This window comes from Bombyx mori, chromosome 10 (assembly GCF_030269925.1).
Source record: "Bombyx mori chromosome 10, ASM3026992v2".
In the NCBI taxonomy this organism is placed as follows: domain Eukaryota; kingdom Metazoa; phylum Arthropoda; class Insecta; order Lepidoptera; family Bombycidae; genus Bombyx; species Bombyx mori.
In genome coordinates, this window is record NC_085116.1 from 16,091,839 (window position 1) to 16,111,165 (window position 19,327).

The window sequence follows — 19,327 nt, forward strand, 5'->3', positions numbered from 1 at the left end:
TTACTGGTGGAAGATCTTCCCTTTATCGATAACTGCAAATATTAATCTGTATTAAAACCACCATAGAGAATAAGCCCATAATCTCCTCGTATTTGAATTCAGTTTACAATTTATAATGTGGTCAGATATGACTAAGGTCCATTTATTATGAAAACTGCGTCATTTTTCGTCCTTTCTTGTCTAAAAAAAAGGATTGTGTGGTTTTATGAAACCACGGTAAAAGTGAAACTTTTTTTCACATTATAGACATTTAACTCTGACAAACAACATTTAAATTAAACACTGACAAAAATAAACAAAATAACGTGGAGCACTGGCACAAATGAGTAATACTCTATTTACTACACGGTCAGCTACATATTGGCCTTGGCTGCTCTGACGAGCGCCTTTCACTTTATCCTTACTCCGCGGCCGACCGTCACGCGACATGCAACACACAGACGAAAAAGTTTGAGACGATGTAATAAAAGTTTTACTTTAAAAACCACAAAACTGCGCGAATCCTTAACTACCCACAACAGACATCGGCTTAGAATGCGCCGGATTTTTGAACTCTTTGGGTTACCCGGCCACCGTGCTGGTCCGATCGGTGCCACTCCGCGGCTTCGACCAGCAAATGGCCCAGGCGGTAACCAGCGAGATGGAACAGAAGGGAGTCGTATTCCACAACAAGTGCGTACCGCTGTCCGTGGAGAAGCTGGAGACCGGTCAGTTGAAGGCGCGCTGGCAGAACACGGAGACCCAAGAGCGGTAAGTTTGCCGCCATGTTTTTGTTAGCGTCGCTAAATCGACGCAGGGTACACCCCGACTACTCACTGCCGCTATGCTTGTGCATCCTGCGTTTTTATAGGTCTCTGTTCTCCTATATCGTCCGGTTCTAAGCTGAACTCCACACCACGGCATTAGAGCACTGTTATTTTTAACATCTCAGGCACCTCCATGGATCCAGGGCCTAAAGGATACCTTGTCCGGTCTAGACCTTGCTGTAGGCAGCGGCTTGGCCCTGGCATTTCTAGAGTCCATGGGCGACGGTAACCACTCACCATCAGGTGGGCCGTATGCTCGTCTGCCTAAAAGGGCAATAAAAAAAAAGACCCCAAGTACTCATTGTTTGAAACGTGTTTACGGACGACTTCCACGATGAAAAGATAAGGCCGTGTTATGAAATTTAAACCTGCCGATTGTATTAATTTATGTATTTACTGGTGGTACTGTGTGAGTTTACATAAACAGGTTTACCGTTTCATTACAACTGATAGAGAGTCATGCGTGTGATGAATGCGACAGTTAATCCAATTTAAATTGACCCATCGTCTTCGACTCTCAAGGTCTGCAGGATTTACACGGGTAGGTACCACCACCCCGCCTATTTCTGCCGTGAAGCAGTAATGCGTTTCGGTTTAAAGGGTGGGGTAGCCGTTGTAACTATACTTGAGACCTTAAAACTTTATCTCAAGGTGGATGGCACATTTATTGTAGATGTCTATGGGTTTCAGTAACAACTTAACACCAGGTGGGCTCTGTTTACCCATCTAAAATAAATAAAAAAAAGGTTTGCAGCTGTGGCGAGACTTTGGGGAGACCTGTGTCCAGCAATGGACGTCTGTGGGCTGAAGGATAGGATAGCACAGGCGAATATACCAGCTCGGGGATGCTGAAATTGGAGTTTATTTATTTAATGATGTTTATGTGTCTGGTTTTGTTTCCACCGTGTCCAGGGGTGAGGATGTGTTCGATACGGTGCTGATGGCGACCGGCCGGTACGCCCTCACCAAAACCCTCAACCTCGAAGCGGCAGGAGTGACGGTGAGTTCACCATTGAGACGGTCGTACGAACGGATTTTTTTTTTTTTTGGGTGGACGATTTCACAGCCCACCTGGTGTTAAGTGGTTACCGGAGCCCATAGACATCTACAACGTAAATGCGCCACCCGCCTTGAGATATAAGTTCTAAGGTCTCAGTATAGTTACAACGGCTGCCCTACCCTTCAAACCGAAACGCATTATTGCTTCGCGGCAGAAATAGGCAGGGTGGTGGTACCTGCCCGTGCGGATTCACAAGAGGTAGCCAGTAATTACACAATGTCTGGCTGAATGTTTACGTAGTTGACTTTAATGCGATTAGTAGATAAGGAATTTGTAAAGGATTTTGATTGAGTGTACATAGTTGTATTTATTGTAATAAGTAGGTGAAGGAACTCGCCGTTCGCGCGCTGCTAAGTGCCTACTGATGCCCGTAGACCTCAGAACGTGCACATCGCCACAAGCCGTGACACATAAGGTCGAAGTTTCAATTTTATTTGTTGTAACAATTCTGAAATGGGTGTTCGATGATCCACTTAAATCAATTGCATGATTGCTTCGCCGTAGAGATAGGCCGAATGATGATTATAGGATCCTACCCATCCCTAACATTTTCTTACTGGTGGTAGGACCTGGTGTGAGTCCGCACGGGTAAGTACCACCACCCTGCCTATTTCTGGCGTGAAGTAGTAATGCGTTTCGGTTTGAAGGGTGGGGCAGCCGTTTTAACTATATTGAGACCTTAGAACTCTTATCTCAAAATTGGTGGCGGTATTTACGTTGTAGATGTCTATGGGTTCCAGTAACAATTTAACACCAGGTGGGCTTTGTTTACCCATCTAAGCAATAAAAATAAAATAAGTAATTTTTTTACACCTCAGGTTACATTATTGAAGTTTTAGTAAGGATCCCTAATTCTTTCAAAAACGATTATAGCCTATGTCACTCAGGAATAGCGTAGCCTCGAAACAGTGAAAAATTTTTCAAATCGGTTCAGTAGTTTCGGAGCCTATTCAATACAAACAAACAAACAAATCTTTTCTCTTTATAATATTAGTATAGACAAAAGTTTAGGTCTTTTATTTATCGATTGAGGCACTAGGAAGTCTGCCGGGTCAGCTAGTAAAAAATACAAAAAAAGTATTATTCGTTTTCAGTGTGTATCAAACAGCGGGAAGATCATAGCTGAAACTGAACAGACCAACGTCTCTAACATATACGCGGTGGGCGACGTGTTGGAGGGGAAGCCTGAGCTGACCCCCGTGGCCATCCACGCGGGCCGGCTGCTGGCGCGCCGGATGTTCGCCGGGGCCACGCAGCCCATGGACTACGACAACGTGGCCACCACCGTGTTCACGCCGTTAGAGTACGGCTGCGTCGGGCTAAGCGAGGAGACCGCCCTGGCCAGGTGAGGCCGACCTCTTCAAATACAATGACAACTTTTGGCGGGAACGCGAAGAGTGAAATTGTGTGATTTGTTTTATTTTGTCTGTTTGATGTTTCTTCAGGTTTAAATGTGTAATAACGGTGGTTTATTAACTGTTTAATATCTGTGAAAGTGCACAAATGTGGGAAAATCAAACAAATTCGCTGAACGTAACTTCTCGGGATCCTTCAAAAAGTCCACTGAAAAAATCTTAGTAAATGGCCACCATTTTACTGAGATTATATTTCATTTCATTTAATTTCTTCCCAGTTGATTAGTGTCTCAAATTAATCATCTTCATTTCATTTCACTCCATATTATCATTTTTCATAAAAATAAGGATATAAATTAAAATAAAACATGACTTAAAGGTCTTAGTTACCAGGTCATCAAATCTCTTTAAAAAAAATAGAATGACATGCGGAAGGAAGGTCATTAAACCAGTCCTCATGGAAGACTGTGTAAAAACTTAAAGAAACTAAAGTCCCTCCGCAGACCAAGACGCTCCCCGACAGTGAGACGGTCGCGGTCATTGGTAGCGATAATGGGAAGGCGGAAGTGTCCAGCCCTAACAGCAGGGTGGGGTCGGTAGTGGGGGGCACCGTGAGCCCACGCGAGCCGGTACTGTCGGCCCTGTAGTTCTGGCGCAACACACAGTAGCTAATACTCATGACAATACGTAGATGAATATGACTGAAAATGTTTAAAAAAATTACTACATTGTACTTATGATTAAAAGATTAAATATTTTCCAGAGATAACCGGTATTCTTTGAAGAATTTATTTGATAATACAGATAAGTTTTGATTAAAACGAGTAGATAGCGTTAAGTAAATAAATAGATTAAGAGAGGTTTTTAAATTTTTAAATGAGACGTCTAAAATATTTCAAGTTTTTATCAATTTTCCGTCTGCGTCGTGTATCAAGATACGGTTCTTATCTGTGAGTGTCTGGGCGGCGGCCCGCGCCCGCTACCGAGGTCCATAGACATCAGCCACTGCACGAATGTCGTGACTCGAATTACGTAAGGGCTATACTGTCCTTTAAATTGGACCACATTATTAGTACGCGGCAAAAATAGGTAGATCAGTGACACTGCGCGCGTCCCTCCCGCGGGGGGATCGCGGAGGGGGGGCTAAGAAGGACTGCGGGGGAGGGGGTCCGCCCGGGTGCAGTGGGTACGTAACATCCCGTGCGTCCGTTGCAGGCACGGCGCCGACAAGGTGGAGGTGTACCACGCGTTCTACAAACCGACGGAGTTCTTCATACCGCAGAGGAACATCCGCAACTGCTACCTGAAGGCCGTGGCGCTCCGCGAGGCGCCGCAGCGCATCCTCGGGCTCCACTTTGTGGGGCCGGTCGCCGGCGAGGTCATACAGGGCTTCGCAGCTGCCGTCAAGTAAGTATACCCACAGCAAACTCAAAGTATATCAGCCCGGTATATTGTAATGTTGTACTTTGGGAGGTGTTAAAGGAAAAGGTCTTCTTGTCCATGCTTAATCATCATCTTAATCCTAGTTTACAATTATGAAGAAGCCTATGTTTCTGGGTGGTCCACCTTATTAGGGGGACATACGAGATTACACCTATTAATTATGTTATATACTAAATGCTATGCTATAATATATAAGTATACACACTTCAATATCCGTATCCGCAAGTAGGTACGTATTGATTTAAAATGCGTAGTTAGCACGTGCTATCGTTAAGCGCGTTTACTGGTGGTAGGACCTCTTGTGAGTCCGCGCGGGTAGATACCACCACCCTGCCTATTTCTGCCGTGAAACAGTAATGCGTTTCGGCTTGAAGGGTGGGGCAGCCGTTTTAACTATACTGAGACCATAGAACTCATGTCTCAAGGTGGGTGGCGGCATTTACGTTGTAGATGTCTATGGGCTCCGGTAACCAATTAACACCAGGTGAGCTGTGAGCTCGTTCACTCATCTATGCAATAAAAACAAAAAATAAACCTGCCGTACTATTCCAGTAACAACCTGGTGACCGAATGGTAAACAGTCGACGTCGCCCGAAACACGTCATTACGGATCCTCCCGATCCATTAACGTTGCTTTTAGGTACCACTAGCACCGGTCACCGTCCTCGTCGAACCCGTCGCTCGACGAGTAAATTAACCCACCGATACAGTCCACTGAGTTTCTCGCCGGATCTTCTCAGTGGGTCGCGTTTCCGATCCGGTGGTAGATTCTGCGAAGCACTGCTCTTGCTAGGGCCAGTCTTAGCATCACTCCGGTTTGAGCCCCGTGAGCTCACCTACACGTTAGGGTGAAGCTGAAATAGCCTCTCAAGGCTATCAGCATAGCTAGGAAAAAAAACAATAAAACATGGTCATCAATTTATGTTCAGATGCGGCATAACTATGGAGCAATTGATGAACACAGTCGGCATTCACCCCACGGTGGCCGAGGAGTTCACCAGACTCAACATCACCAAGCGCTCCGGCAAGGACCCCAACCCTGCGTCGTGCTGCAGCTAGACACCCCCCACCCCCCGCCCGCAGCCACCCCCCACTGAACCATCATTATATCAAGTTAAGGGCACAGAATAAATAAGTGATTAACAAAGTACGCCCTATTTCTTTCTTCAGAAGTACAAGACAAGTATGGATGGCATCACTACTAAAAGATTTATCATAATTTTCACAACCTATAAAAGTCGTGAATCGCGCTATCGACATTTTCAAGACAAATTCCGAACAAGAACGTTTGGGCAGTCGACGAACTGAACTAAAACATTATTTGAAAAATGTAAACAAGTATTAATGGTTATGTGATTAGTAAAATAATTAAGAGATTTTGCCACAGCGCATTATCGTCACAGAAGATCCAAAAAATTACAGAAATATTGTTTTTATTTATATTATAATGAACAAATGCTTTATCTACCTACAGAAAATCTAAAAATAATTTTAAAAAATTGTTTTGTAGTACTATTATAATTACTGAACTAAACGATTCTAATGCCAGTGCGACATCTTGCGGCGTGGGTACGCACCTTCATACGCGTAAGGATACTGTTTGACTGCACTATGTTGTTATTTACGCACCAATTGTATTACTGTTGAATGTACTTTGCTGTGTCATCGATCGGAGGATTTCACTCATCGAACTAATTAAATACCACAGTCGCTATATTGGCGCGCTGTGTTTGCTACTTTGTACAAAATGTTTAATTCAACGTTATCGCCATTTTTGTGTCAACAAATGATTTTGATATGTTTGTGGGTTCAAGTGTTTTCTGTTAAAATATTAAATAGAATAAGAACAGAAGGGCACAGCCGAACGGGGCAACGCCCTGTACTGTTTCTTTGTTTTGGGAACAAAAATTGATCAAATTAAATTTATTTTCTTGTTGTAAGCTTTGGAGTGTTACCAACATTGAAAACTTAATGTGGTGCTGGTTTTGTAAACTAGATGTCGCTGTTAACTTGTCCATGTAACATTTGATTTGTGTAGCGCCGTTTGTACATAATTGTTGGTTGTCTATCCAGTCACATTGCTAATGGCGATACTTCTAATTCATTAACTATAGTAGAATTATTTTGTCCGTACAGTTTGGGTCATAAAACATAGCCCGGCTAGGGCGGTGAGCATGTTGCGCGGGCGCAACGCCATTATCGATAAAAACAAATGTGTCATCGAAGGCAGGCACACGGCGGCGGGGTGGTATACGAAGGGTGGTGAGACATTGTTATGTTATGAGTCATTTGTACTTACCTGCAAATTATAGTACATCATGTCGAAGAGAAATGTGCTTTTATGCATTCGTTCTCTGAATTTCTTTAGTGACACAGTGGCTACTCCTTTGTTTTGTATCAAAACGGCAGAATTTATTCAAAATAATATTTGCACATCAACACACACACAACACATGTATTAAATTTTTTCACTGAAATAAGAATAGTTTCCGAAAAGTTACAAAGTGTTAATTTCTGCCGTTATCGCTAACTTGCTGCGGCAATATGTGGTGTTAGTGATTTTTTCATTGATTTTTATCACTAACCCACAAAATGACAAAATTAAATACACTATCGACAACAATAATGCGCATCACTATGCCCGTCCATAAGGCACGTGAGTGGAAGAGAGAGCGAAATACTCGCTTCACCGCTCCGATTTTTTATGACCCAAACTGCATGGACAAAATAATTCTGCTATAGGTTCAGATTATAAAGATTGTGTATAGTACAAAAATTGTTATCTCGAAATTTTAAAACTAAGTGAGATGTTAAACCGCTGGATTGCTAAATCTGTCGTAGAGTATGTTTTAGAAGAGCTATGATAATTAAACGCACCATCTTTTTATTAAACGCACCTTGGCTACCCCTGTTACTGCCCCCTGTTACTACCATCCCGCCTGTTACTGCCAGCTGTGCTGTTGCTACCGCGTGGGTCGCGGCTCGTTCCATATAAATAAGTGAATTTAAAAAGACGTTCCGTCGGGTAATTTTGATTCTTATAAAAAAACTTAAATTAAATTTAATGCCTTTTCTTGCTGACTGTACTATTGTATCAAAATCTGTGAAAACTAAATCCCTTCTAAACAGTTACCGTAGCTATCCTTGCCCCGCCTTTCAGATCAACATTCATTGCCTGTTAAAAGTTAAAAAATTTGAGATTCATGATTTAAGTGTAATGCTGGCTTTATGTGGCAGCGCTGTGACCAACACAGTCACAGCGTTCAATGTATTCGTAAACATTACCAACACAACTCTTATCAATATGTATGTGATAATCAAGTTCGTATGATTCCGATGCTGGGCTTTTAAAGAACCGTCGCGAATTAGAAACTATTTTTTTTCCCCTACCTTTTAGCTGATACCCTAAGAGGCTATTCTAGCTACACCCGAACGCATAGGTGAGCTCACGGGTTCAACCTGAGAGAATTTGCTAACACTAGCCCTAGCAAGAGCATTGCTTCGCAGAATTTACCGCCGGTTCGCTTTTGGCTTTTGCGCATGGAACAAGACGCAATAAATATTCCACAAAAAGTGAATTAACAGCGTAGAAAATCCAGAGATGTATTTGAATTTCAAAATATCCTAAATATACATGCATTTTAGTTTAAAAATAAGGCGTTGCTAGTACTTACACGGATGATTTATAATGTTACCAGCATTTCGTGAATTGTTAAATTGTGTGGCCAGTTATTTGGATCGGTGGAAAGAATAAAAATATCCTCATATATGAGTCGTCTATTATCAAAGGTGGCAATCTGTGCATTTGGACAAAAAAATTTTATTGATATGTCAATACAGATTGATTTGAATATAATCGTCTCCTTCAAAGAATACGGTTCAAAACCTGCATTAAATAAAGGTTAATAGTTAACCTGTTATTTATCTAAAATGTCGTTCCGAAGAGTTTTGTGACTGCCAATGGAATACAAAGTCAATAATTCGTTTTTCTGATTTACCAATCATTGTCCAAAAATCAGATTGCCGCCTTAGATAATAGTCGACTCATATATATGTCCAAAATGTTCATAGCTCCTAGATTGGCCAGAAAATTTTGAAAAGGGTAAAAAAAGAGTAAAGTAATAGTAAAAGTAGAGTAGAGTAAAAAGAGTCCACTTTTAAACGCGATGTGCACCAATTATTTGTAACAATAAAGTGTATACTTTGATGAAATAAATAAAAATGATAATTATATTCTTAATTTGTTTATTTATTGATATTATTCACTTAAACTTAATTAGCATTAAATTCAGGAGCGGAGTTGAGCATGTGGCGATTGTAGTTTTGTTTGGTTTAGCTGTGTAAACAAGTTCACGGTCCACCTGATGTTAAGTTACTGGAGCCCATAGACGTCTACAACGTAAACGCTGTCACCTACCTTGAGATAATAATTCTAAGGTTTCAGTCTATAGTACAACGGCCGCCTCACCCTTCAAACCGAAATGCATTACTGCTTCACGGCAGAAATAGGCAGGGTGGTGGTATCTACCCGCGCGGACTTTTTTTTTTCCTACCTAAGCTGGTAGCCTTGAGAGGCTATTCCAGCGTAACCTTAACTAGTGGGTAAGCTCACGGGGCTCAAACCTGACGACGTTGCTAACACGAACCCTAGCAAGAGCCGCGCTTCGCAGAATCTACCGCCGGATCGGAAACGCGACCCACTGAGAAGATCCGGCGAGAAACTCAGTGGGATGTGTCTGAGGGTTAATTTACTCGTCGAGCCCTTCGTCGCAAGCGACGGGTTCGACGAGAACGGTGACCGGTGCTTGAGGTACCTAGAAGCCCCGTTAGTGGATCGGGAGGATCCGAGATGACGTGTTTTGGGCGACATCCGGCTGCTTTCCATTCTGTCCGCAGGATCGGGAATGTAGTTACCGGCGGCCACGATGAGAGGATTCTCGTGTCGTGCCGCTTTATCGAAGTGGAGGATCTCTGGATCGTGCGGACTCACAAGAGGTCCTAGCACCGGTAGCATATGCATTATTATTTTTCTGACGGAGAACGTATAGCGAGCTCGCACGGGTATGCACCACCATCTTGCCTATTACTGTTGCGAAGCAGCTATGATTACCAGTTTGAAGAATAGAACTTTGGAAGTTAGAAAAAATACAAATTGTGACTTGGTTTCGTGTGGTTACGTCTGATGACATTGATATTAAGATATGTATAACTCCAACCAAGACGTATCGTGTTGTACTGTAGTGCGGGTTATCAAGGCGGGTATTGGCACGTCTACGAGCCCGTGGACCGCTCGTCAATGCGCCAAGTGTCTACAGCTTATGGTCCGTCGTTGATGGTGTAGTAGGTCATTTCGAAGTTGGATTCGCAGTCGAACCATATCTGTGCGGTCGGGAGCGGGTAGTACTCGTGTGCTCGGACGAGGTTGTTATCAAAGCGCCAAAAACGAGGACCTTGGAAGAAGAATGTGTCTGAAACGTAATACTTTTGATTATAATCAATTATGCCTAAAATCCGAATAGGTTTTCAGTTTTCTGCCACGCACAGTAAATCTCTGGAATTCGTTGCCATCAGCGGTCTTCCCCAACAACTGCGACATTGGGTTATTCAAGAAAAGAGCATATTCTTATCTGAAGGGTAGGCAACGCACTGGCGTAAACGCTGGTGACCGTGGGCGGCGGTGAATCACTTACCATCAGGTGACCCGTCTTGCTCGTTTGCCTCTTAGTTGTTATAAAAAAAAAAAAAAAGGTAGTTGTGGACTTTTTTTTATTGCATCGATGGCTGGAGTAGCTTACAGACCACCTGGTGTTCAGTGGTTACTGGAGCCCATAGACATCTACAACGTAAATGCCGCCACCCACCTTGAGATATGAGTTCTAAGGTCTCAGCATAGCTACAACGGCTACTCGCCCTTCAAACCGAAACGCATTACTGCTTCACGGCAGTAATAGGCAGGGTAGTGGTAGCTACCCATGTGGACTCACAAGAGGTCTGGAAATCAGTCAAAATATTTCACTGGTAAAATTTATCTGAAAAATATATTGTTACCTTCTTTCCAAACAATAGCAGCATCGACAGGGTACGGTACGTCCCGCCATGTCGACATATCCTTTGGGTAATCTTCATCCATCGTACCGGTTAGTTCATCGTACCGCCAATACCTTTCCTCCTCGATCAGATATGTCCTGTTGTTGTAATTGGATATGAACACTGTGGTCAACTCTGTAACGTTGTCCGGGATGGAGTAATCCGTGAGAGAGCCACGCCTCATCAGACGGAATGACGGACTGAACTCCCAGTATTTGTTTTCTGAAATTAATTTTACTTTAATGAATTGGTGGACGGTTGTATGCCATGAGGCACTTTGGAAATGTGGGCAAAGAAGGTATAACAAACATTACGCGGTTCAGAATACATTTTTCCGTTTAGTTAGTGACAATGGCGCCTAATTCAGTTTGCTTTTTTTCCTTAATATTTTTTTAATACCTAAATTATAATTTATTTGTTCGAATTGTCATGTAGGTACCTGAAAAGACGACAACGTTCCGATCGTGTTTCTCATAGATGGTCCGTATAACTTTGATGCTGGACGGGAGACCAATGAAAAGCTCATGGAATCTCTTCGGGTACCCGGGCTCTCTGACGTTTCTATCACGAAGAACTGTGACCCACTGGAACAGATAAGATGTATAAATACGTAAAATTTTATGTGCTAATGTTACAAGCAGTTTGTGAAGACTGCGTAGCCAAAGGATAAGACGCCCGGTACATTCGTATCGAACGATACAACTGTGTCGATGTTGTAACCGTATTATGCTACAAGTCATTCTATATGTATATAGATTCATTCAAGCAGCTGCTGCTGAGTTGTAAGATCTCCTTCGGAGGCGCTCGGTTAGCTGTTAGTAAATCCCACCCCTCCTGGCTGAGCCTTGCTCGCCCAGCTGTCCTGGTGAAACTGGGCCACCAGTAATCCTTCAATCATAAAAAAAACAAATCTATGTGTACTTTTTTGTGTTTGAGTGGGTTCCTAGATGATTTAGAATTACAATTTGCCCTACATCAGTAGGTAGTGGTGTAATGGGACTCTAGATTTTATTATTATTTTCAGACAGGACATCTGTCGCTAGTTGCTTTAAAACTATTGGTGGGGTCGGCATAGCTAATTTTTCTGTTCCATTCTCTTCTATCAGCCGTCATCTCAACACTCACTCCTCTCTCTCTCATATCGTCATTCACACACTCTATCTATGTCTTCTTCAGTTGACCTCTTCCCCCTCTACCTTGCACTACAATTTCTATACATTTCCTAGCCACATGCATCTTCTCTCTACGCATCACATGTCCATACCGGGGCTACTTTCACATTTCCTTTCATATACTCATTCTTTATCTTGTCCATTCTTATCACTCCACACATCCATCTCAATATTCGCATTTGTGCCGCATGCACTTGCTTTAAAACTATTCTTCTTCTATATCGTTCCCTCACTACTGAGGATCGCGACCACATCTGACGTTCTTCCACTGTGTTCGATCATGGGTGGCATGGACCGCATGGTACAGACTACCACCAAGTGCTTCCCTTACTAGGTCTGACCATCTGACTGGTGTTCTGCCCACGACGCGCTTGCCCTCTATGCGACCCGTAATTATGAGCTTTTCTAATTCATGTCTGGGGACCGCATGATGTGTCCGAAGAAGCTCATAACACTAAAACTATTGCAACCTCTAAATACCTCTACCTCTACCTCTAAGTATCAGCTAAGTACCTCTTCTTCGAACACGTATATTTTGCCGTGTATGACTTGCAAGGTGTCGTAGTTGGTCATGCATAGGTCGGGCGCGTCATCGAACTCCTCGCTGTCCGTCTTCGTGAACCTGGGCGCCTGCGACGACCCTACCGTGCGTTCGGTGCCCTCTGATTCTTCAGAACCTTTTACGTTTACTGTCAAATCAAACGGGAGCTTAAACTAATAAAAAAAAATCTTTTATAATAAACGTTACTATTGTGCGCGCGGAACTAGTTGGTCACGCCTTAGATGACGACAGGGGTGAGGGGGCGGGTCGTCTACTGCTCGTAACGCACATGAGATTAGACAGTGATTACTAAATTAATTAAAAAATGAAATAAAGAATAATTGAACTTTTAGAAGTTTATATTGTACTTATCTAATTACATTATAATTAATAGTAAAATAAACCAAAAACAAATTGAGTATATGAAATTATTCTGACATATTTTAATGATACATGAAATTATTTAATTAATATATACTTATATGAAGTTACTCTGACGTATTCTCTGAATGACTTGATTCTGAACTCTCTGAACTTGATTCAGAATCAACTTGTAAGTTTATAATCATTTCGTCTATCACAGTGTCAAATCTCATATCAGTAATGATAGCAAGCGCCCCGCCTCTTTGTCCCACCGCTCACATACCTAAGGCGCGGCCAACTAGTTTCGCGCGCAAATTAAAAAAGAAGAACAAATTCAAAGCTTTACTCTGCTAGAGTTGAGTAACAGATCTCGTCAATTCTAGCATGAAAATTCACACTGCTGTTTCAAGACAGTGCCAGTAAATCCGGAAATCTATTGATTTATTCGACCACTGTCCGCGGACATCAGTTATGCTGGCTAGTCACCGAGAAGCCTGGTCGTTGTAGCGAATGTCGAAACACATAATTTCTTCGCGGCAGAAATACTAGGCTAGGTATGGTACTACACCATTTAGCACATAACAAAGAAATTAGCAAGAGAGCCATGAAGGAAAATAAAACGAGGATCATAGTAAGAAGTCCAGTACTTCCAAGAAACCGGCGCTTAGCCACATTAGGTGAAATTTAATTTCCAAACCATAAACTCACAGTACAACTCTTGCATGCCCAATATGTCGTCCACGTGTAGCTTGTCAACGGGCAGCTGATAATATGGATACATAACAGAAGATTTGACGTTAGAATGTGACATGCCCAGAGAGTGTCCGATCTCGTGGACGGCCACCGCGAAGAAGTCCGTGATGTCTTCTTCTCCGTCTTCAGATATATCAGACTCAACTCCCCAGGTCTCGTCATCATCAAAATGTATATCGCCGAGTGGCGGTGGAAACGCGTGAGCCACTACTCGACCAGGGCCATCGAAGGGGAACCTGGAATCATCGCTATTGTTGACTTCAAACCTATATTAGATGACGAACTGTGTGTTTCGTGCGAGTTTTTTAACGTTCTCGATAGCGTAAAAGTTAACTGAATTTTGTATGCAGTTGGAACAGCGCCCCTAGCGGCAAACGTAGGCAAACGATTCCATTCCATACATCTATATATATAAATAAAATTGGAGTGTCTGTTTGTAATATTGAAATAACCGCTTTTTACTACATGCATACGAATATATATACACCAAAATAACATTTTTTACAAATTTTGTCTGTCTGTCTGTTTGTTCCGCCTTATCTCCGGAACGACTGGACCGATTTTGACGAGACTTTCACTAATATGTAGTTGATGATATAAGGAGTAACTTAGGCTACTTTTTTTAGACTAGCTTCGCCCCTCGGCGTCACTCGCGGTACGACAATAACCGCTGGTAACATCGCGAGACTCAGCTATTAATAATAAAATTTAATGTTTCCGAAGCGAAGCGAGGGCGGGTCGCTAGTTACAAATATGAGCTAACCGATGCGAAAGCGATCCCAAAAAGCGGAAATGTAAATGAAAAAAAACCGTTATTTTGATTTGTTAATTAATTAAAATAATTTTCCATGTTCATGCTTAGTCGTTTTGGATGCGCTTGTACCTCTGTCTGGATCGAAGAGCTTATACAAGCTCACACAAACTAGTTATTAAAATAGACTTTACCGTTATAATGTTCCTACAATTTAGATTTAGACCTCATGTTTTAGGGTGAAGCAAAATTCACGTAGTGATGTCGAAGAGCTTCGATTATCAATTCAAACCAAATAAACCGTGAACTCTTTCCCCCCTCAAAGCAATAAGTAAATGAAAGCCAAAATTATGAGAAGTTGACAATCTAATCAAGGGCGGATCCAGCTTTGGCGCCAGGAGGGGGTCACATAGTCGTGGGCAAGTTAAGAACTTATAATTTAATTTTGATAACAATTGGTACTAAATAAAACATGATGTTCTTCAATTAGTCCAAGTTAGTTCAAGTCCTGGAACTAGCTCAGGGGGGGGGGTCATGGGGGTCATGACCCCCCCCTGGATCCGCCGTTAAACCAAATGTGTTTTGAAAATTGACGTTTTCCACTATATATAATAGGTATATACTAGCGACCCGCCCTCGCTTCGAAACTTATTATTGATTTCTCCACTATTTAATGGATGTTATTATACATATAAACATTACTCTAACAATCACTCTATCTATTAAAAAAAACCGCATCAAAATCCGTTGCATAGTTTTAAAGATTTAAGCATACATAGGGATATAGTTTCGTTCACGATTGACTTCCACGGTGAAGGAATAACAACTTTTTTTTTTATTGCTTAGATGTGTGGACGAGCTCACAGCCCACCTGGTGTTAAGTGGTTACTGGAGCCCATAGACATCTACAACGTAAATGCGCCACACACCTTGAGATATAGTTCTAAGGTCTCAGTATAGTCACAACGGCTGCCCCACCCTTCAAACCGAAATGCATTACTGCTTCACGGCAGAAATAGGCGGGGCGGTGGTACCTACCCGTGCGGACTCACAAGAGGTCCTACCACCAGTGATTACGCAAATTATAATTTTGCGGGTTTGATTTTTATTCCACGATGTTATTCCTTCACCGTGGAAGTCAATCGTGAACATTTGTTGAGTACGTTTTTCATTAGAAAAATTGGTACCCGCCAGCGAAATTCGAACACCAGTGCATCGCTCGATATGAATGCATCGGACGCCTTATCCTTTAGGCCACGACGACTTCGTGTAATAGAAATCAAATTCGCAAAATTATAATTTGCGTAATCACTGGTGGTAGGACCTCTTGTGAGTCCGCACGGGTAGGTACCACCGCCCCGCCTATTTCTGCCGTGAAGCAGTAATGCGTTTCGATTTGAAGGGTAGGGTAGCCGTTGTAACTATACTGAGACCTTAGAACATATCTCAAGTTGGGTGGCGCATTGACGTTGTAGATGTCTATGGGCTCTAGTAACCACTTAACACTAGGTGGGCTGTGAGCTCGTCCACCCATCTCAGCAATAAAAAAAAATATATATATAGGGACAGAGAAAGCGACTTTGTTTTAGGTATACTATGTAGTGATTTACTGTTTTTGTTCACAAATGGCCCGAAACGCTGTTAATTATTATTACGCTACATTCTAATTAAACAAACTAGTTACAGCGTACCCGTCTCCATGGTTGCCGGAAGCGAAATAAACTTGTATGTCCGCTTTGCCTTCATCTAGTTTCGTGAAGTGGAGGTTCCCGTGGGGCGCCCAAACCTCCAAACCATTCTCTAGAAGCCTTTCTATGCGATCCTTGCTCATTGTACTTGAACCATTCAGGAGTCTGGATTTAAATTTGAAAAAAACATACTTATGTTACAGTTTTTAGCAATCTAGATTAGACAGATAGGTCCTCCGCAGTAAAAAATTGTTAAGATTAGAGATGAAACAGAGGATGTTGTTCTAAGTACGCTTAGTTGTAGGTTATAAAAAATGTTTTACATGAGAGGCTATTAGATTAGAAATATCAAGTTAAATTTTCAATATGTATGGAACAAAATTTCTAGACATATTGGTATATAAAAATATTATCCTGCCGTACGCATCGAAAGCGTTCTGCGCAGAACTATACGACCATTTTACGACAAAAACTGTTCTTTCTCTCTCTCTTTGCCTTAAACCTATAAACTCGGTCCTCGACATATTTATTAGTAAGTAGAAATACAAAACTACCGTACATGGAAGTTTTGGAGCGATCACTGTGTGTGGGAATTAGGAAATCGCTCCAAAGCATCTAACCGTTCCTAGTTTTTCTGTTGTGAAAAAGATTGCTGGCATTGTTGCTTGTCAATTCAATGAAGCTGCTGTTGCCCATTTGCTACGGTTATTCTACACACTATTGAAGACGAACTTAATAATTCAATGCACGAATTGGATCAAGAACATGATGGAAATCGACTACTCAAAGCCAAAAATTAGGCTTTATAAAACACAAATGAGGCAAAAACGGCTAGAATTTTTTTTATGATTTTATGAACCTAATCTATTTGAATTCCAATTTTATGAGTACAGATAGACACTTGTCTTTAAAAAAAATTAAATACTCGTAGAATCAAAAAGCTTTTAATTAAATATTTGATTCGTTCTTATTAATTCCAATCACGTGTATTTTATTCTTATTTTTGGCAACTCTATTAATACAATAGCCACAAATGTACACACAATTTATCTTATTTTAGTATTTATTATATCTATAAATAAATAAAAAATACCAATAAATTTTTAAGCCTTTCAATTATACAAATTGAAATATTTTCAAAATGGATGACCAATCTTAAAGAGTATTTTTTCGAGGTTTTGGTCACTTCAAATTTTATGGTCACTAAGTTCGCTTTCGCACATAAAGGCATTAAATTATAAATTTATTGAAAGTGCACACCTGTAAGTGACCTCGCGTTTATTCCATCCTTCTTGTATAATGTATCTGCGATTTCTTGCGTGCGAGTCTTCATCTATATCTTTCAAACCGCATCTTTTTCTTTTGAATAACTGAAAAATGAAATTATTGTTGTTCTTTAATGAGAATGCTTTGAATTTTCGTCAATTAGGTATTTTTTACAATAGAGATTAGACTGGAAATAAATGTATTGCTAAAACATCGGTTTCCATGAAACTATTTTCTATTTTTTATTGCTTAGATAGTGGACGAAGTGGTTCTGTCAATTGCAATTTTAAGTGGTTACTGGAACCCATAGACATCTACAACGTAAATGCACCACCCACCTTGAGATATAAGTTTTAAGGTCTCAGTATAGATAGTTATAACGGCTGCCTCGCCCTTCAAACCGAAACGCATTACTGGTTCACGGCAGAAATAGGCGGGGTGGTGGTATACCTCACAAAACGTACTACCACCAGTATTTACGCAAATCATAATTTTAACTTTTGTTAGAAATCCTGATTGATATCATATGAAGTGATATATAATGACTTCAAACAAGCTTTACGAGTCACCAGTTGAAAGATTCGCTGTTAATTAATACCAGGAAAGATCTATCTACCTGCTTAGTTGGTTCATCCAGTACTCCTGTTTGTGGTAGCCCTGCGAAGGCCTGCATTTTCTTGACCGCTTCGGAAATAGATTGTGACGTGTAAGTGTAGCCAACTCCGGCCAAATCTTTCGATAAGTATCCATATTGTAGCAAAAAATTGACCTGAAGAATAAAACATTAAAATTTGAGATTCTACATTTTTTATGTATGTAGATTAATTAGTTCTAATTTTTAGGAGAACACTCCTGTTGGAAAGCGAGCTAACCCACTGAGTTTCTCGCCGGATCTTCTCAGCGGGTCGCTATTCTGATCCAGTAGTAGATTCTGCGAAACACAGCTTTTACTAGGGCTCTTTTCCTCCTCGCGTCGTTTCCTCACTGCTGAGGGTCGTGACCATTATAATTCGACATGATTTTACTAGGGCTAATGTTAACAAATTCTCTCAGGTTGAGCCCGTGAGCTGACCTACCCGTCGCCGCGTCGGCGCGTGGCTGGAATCGCCTCTTAGGCTACCAATCAATAGGTAGGGGGAAAAAATTTAGAAGCGGCTGGTTATGTCCTAAATTGTTAGAGTACGAGATTTTAATTTATAGAAGTTATGCACTGATTAAAAAATATATTCTGTATTTGTGTGAAACGTTTTTTTTCGTTCACATCAGCTATAGTAGTGGTTTTAAAAACTTATATTAAGCGAAGGCTTGTTCCACATGACGTCTGTGACGTAATCAACCAGAAAATCGACGTTAACAATTAATATCATCTTCTATAATTGCGTATGTTATAGTACGTATAGCTCGTGATATACGTCACGAAAGATTTAATTAAACGAGAAAAGTATTAAATGAATTATATATTATTATGTTAAAAACATAGTTTGAAGCTGGTTTTAAACATGCGCAATAAGCCGTATTGTTGTTGTGGACTACAAAGAATTCTTAAGGCTAACACTTCTTAACCTACACAGAATTTTTTTTATCAATATTTTTCAACGGTGACCTATTTCCAAGACTGATTAAAGTCACACGTTATATCACATATATTATTGTATTAACACACTTCACAAACCTCGTCAAGCGTAGGGGAGTTTAGCTCCAAATAAATGGTTCTACACTGCACCAAACTGATGCACAAAATTTGAAGTATGTAACTGGAAAGCATTGTGTCGGAGTACTGAATACAGTCATATATTTTGTATCTGAATGTATCGCATTAATACGACCTTTGACACTCAGATAATGTTACAATTCTCGTAATGGAGTGGTGAATGAACTTCTACGGGAAAAACTCTTGAATCATGCGATGCAGAGCAATGAGTTGTATTGCGATATTTGTTATGATAGTGTTTTGTTTTTATTAAATTAATGTGCATTACGATGTACCTACTGATTCTTGGATATAGTCTCAGCGGCAGCTAACTGAGTGATCAATGCATTCT

At 41.1% G+C, this 19,327-nt stretch overlaps 2 protein-coding genes across 9 annotated transcripts in view; one reads left to right on the plus strand and one right to left on the minus strand.

The window, feature by feature from the left end:
• LOC101738027 (thioredoxin reductase 1, mitochondrial) overlaps positions 1–8,904 on the plus strand; it is a 29,962-nt gene extending 21,058 nt beyond the window's left edge. For all 8 annotated transcript variants that reach the window (XM_038013194.2, XM_038013195.2, XM_038013199.2 and 5 more), the window contains 5 exons: positions 522–750; positions 1,719–1,806; positions 2,961–3,211; positions 4,437–4,628; positions 5,594–8,904. In XM_038013194.2, coding sequence (XP_037869122.1) covers positions 522–750; positions 1,719–1,806; positions 2,961–3,211; positions 4,437–4,628; positions 5,594–5,723 — 890 coding nt within the window. In that variant the 3' untranslated portion in view covers positions 5,724–8,904. The remainder of the gene's footprint in view (positions 1–521; positions 751–1,718; positions 1,807–2,960; positions 3,212–4,436; positions 4,629–5,593) is intronic.
• On the minus strand, positions 8,893–19,158 carry LOC101737757 (matrix metalloproteinase-2). Its single transcript, XM_004921528.5, has 9 exons — positions 18,958–19,158; positions 17,902–18,054; positions 17,280–17,389; positions 16,023–16,184; positions 13,536–13,816; positions 12,437–12,612; positions 11,191–11,335; positions 10,713–10,973; positions 8,893–10,132 (listed from the first exon to the last, which is right to left on the minus strand). The coding sequence occupies exons 1-9, from the start codon at positions 19,048–19,050 to the stop codon at positions 9,981–9,983; spliced, it is 1,533 nt and encodes a 510-aa protein (XP_004921585.2). The 5' UTR covers positions 19,051–19,158; the 3' UTR covers positions 8,893–9,980.
• Between the last annotated feature and the right edge of the window lie 169 nt (positions 19,159–19,327).

Coding starts and splice junctions, on each gene's coding strand:
- LOC101737757 (XM_004921528.5), bottom strand. CDS start 19,050: ATGCTTTCCAGTTACATACTTCAAATTTTGTGCATCAGTTTGGTGCAG. Junction 18,055..18,957: donor ACTCCCCTACGCTTGACGAG/GTTTGTGAAGTG, acceptor TTTATTCTTCAG/GTCAATTTTTTGCTACAATA. Junction 16,185..17,279: donor AAACGCGAGGTCACTTACAG/GTGTGCACTTTC, acceptor ATTTAAATCCAG/ACTCCTGAATGGTTCAAGTA.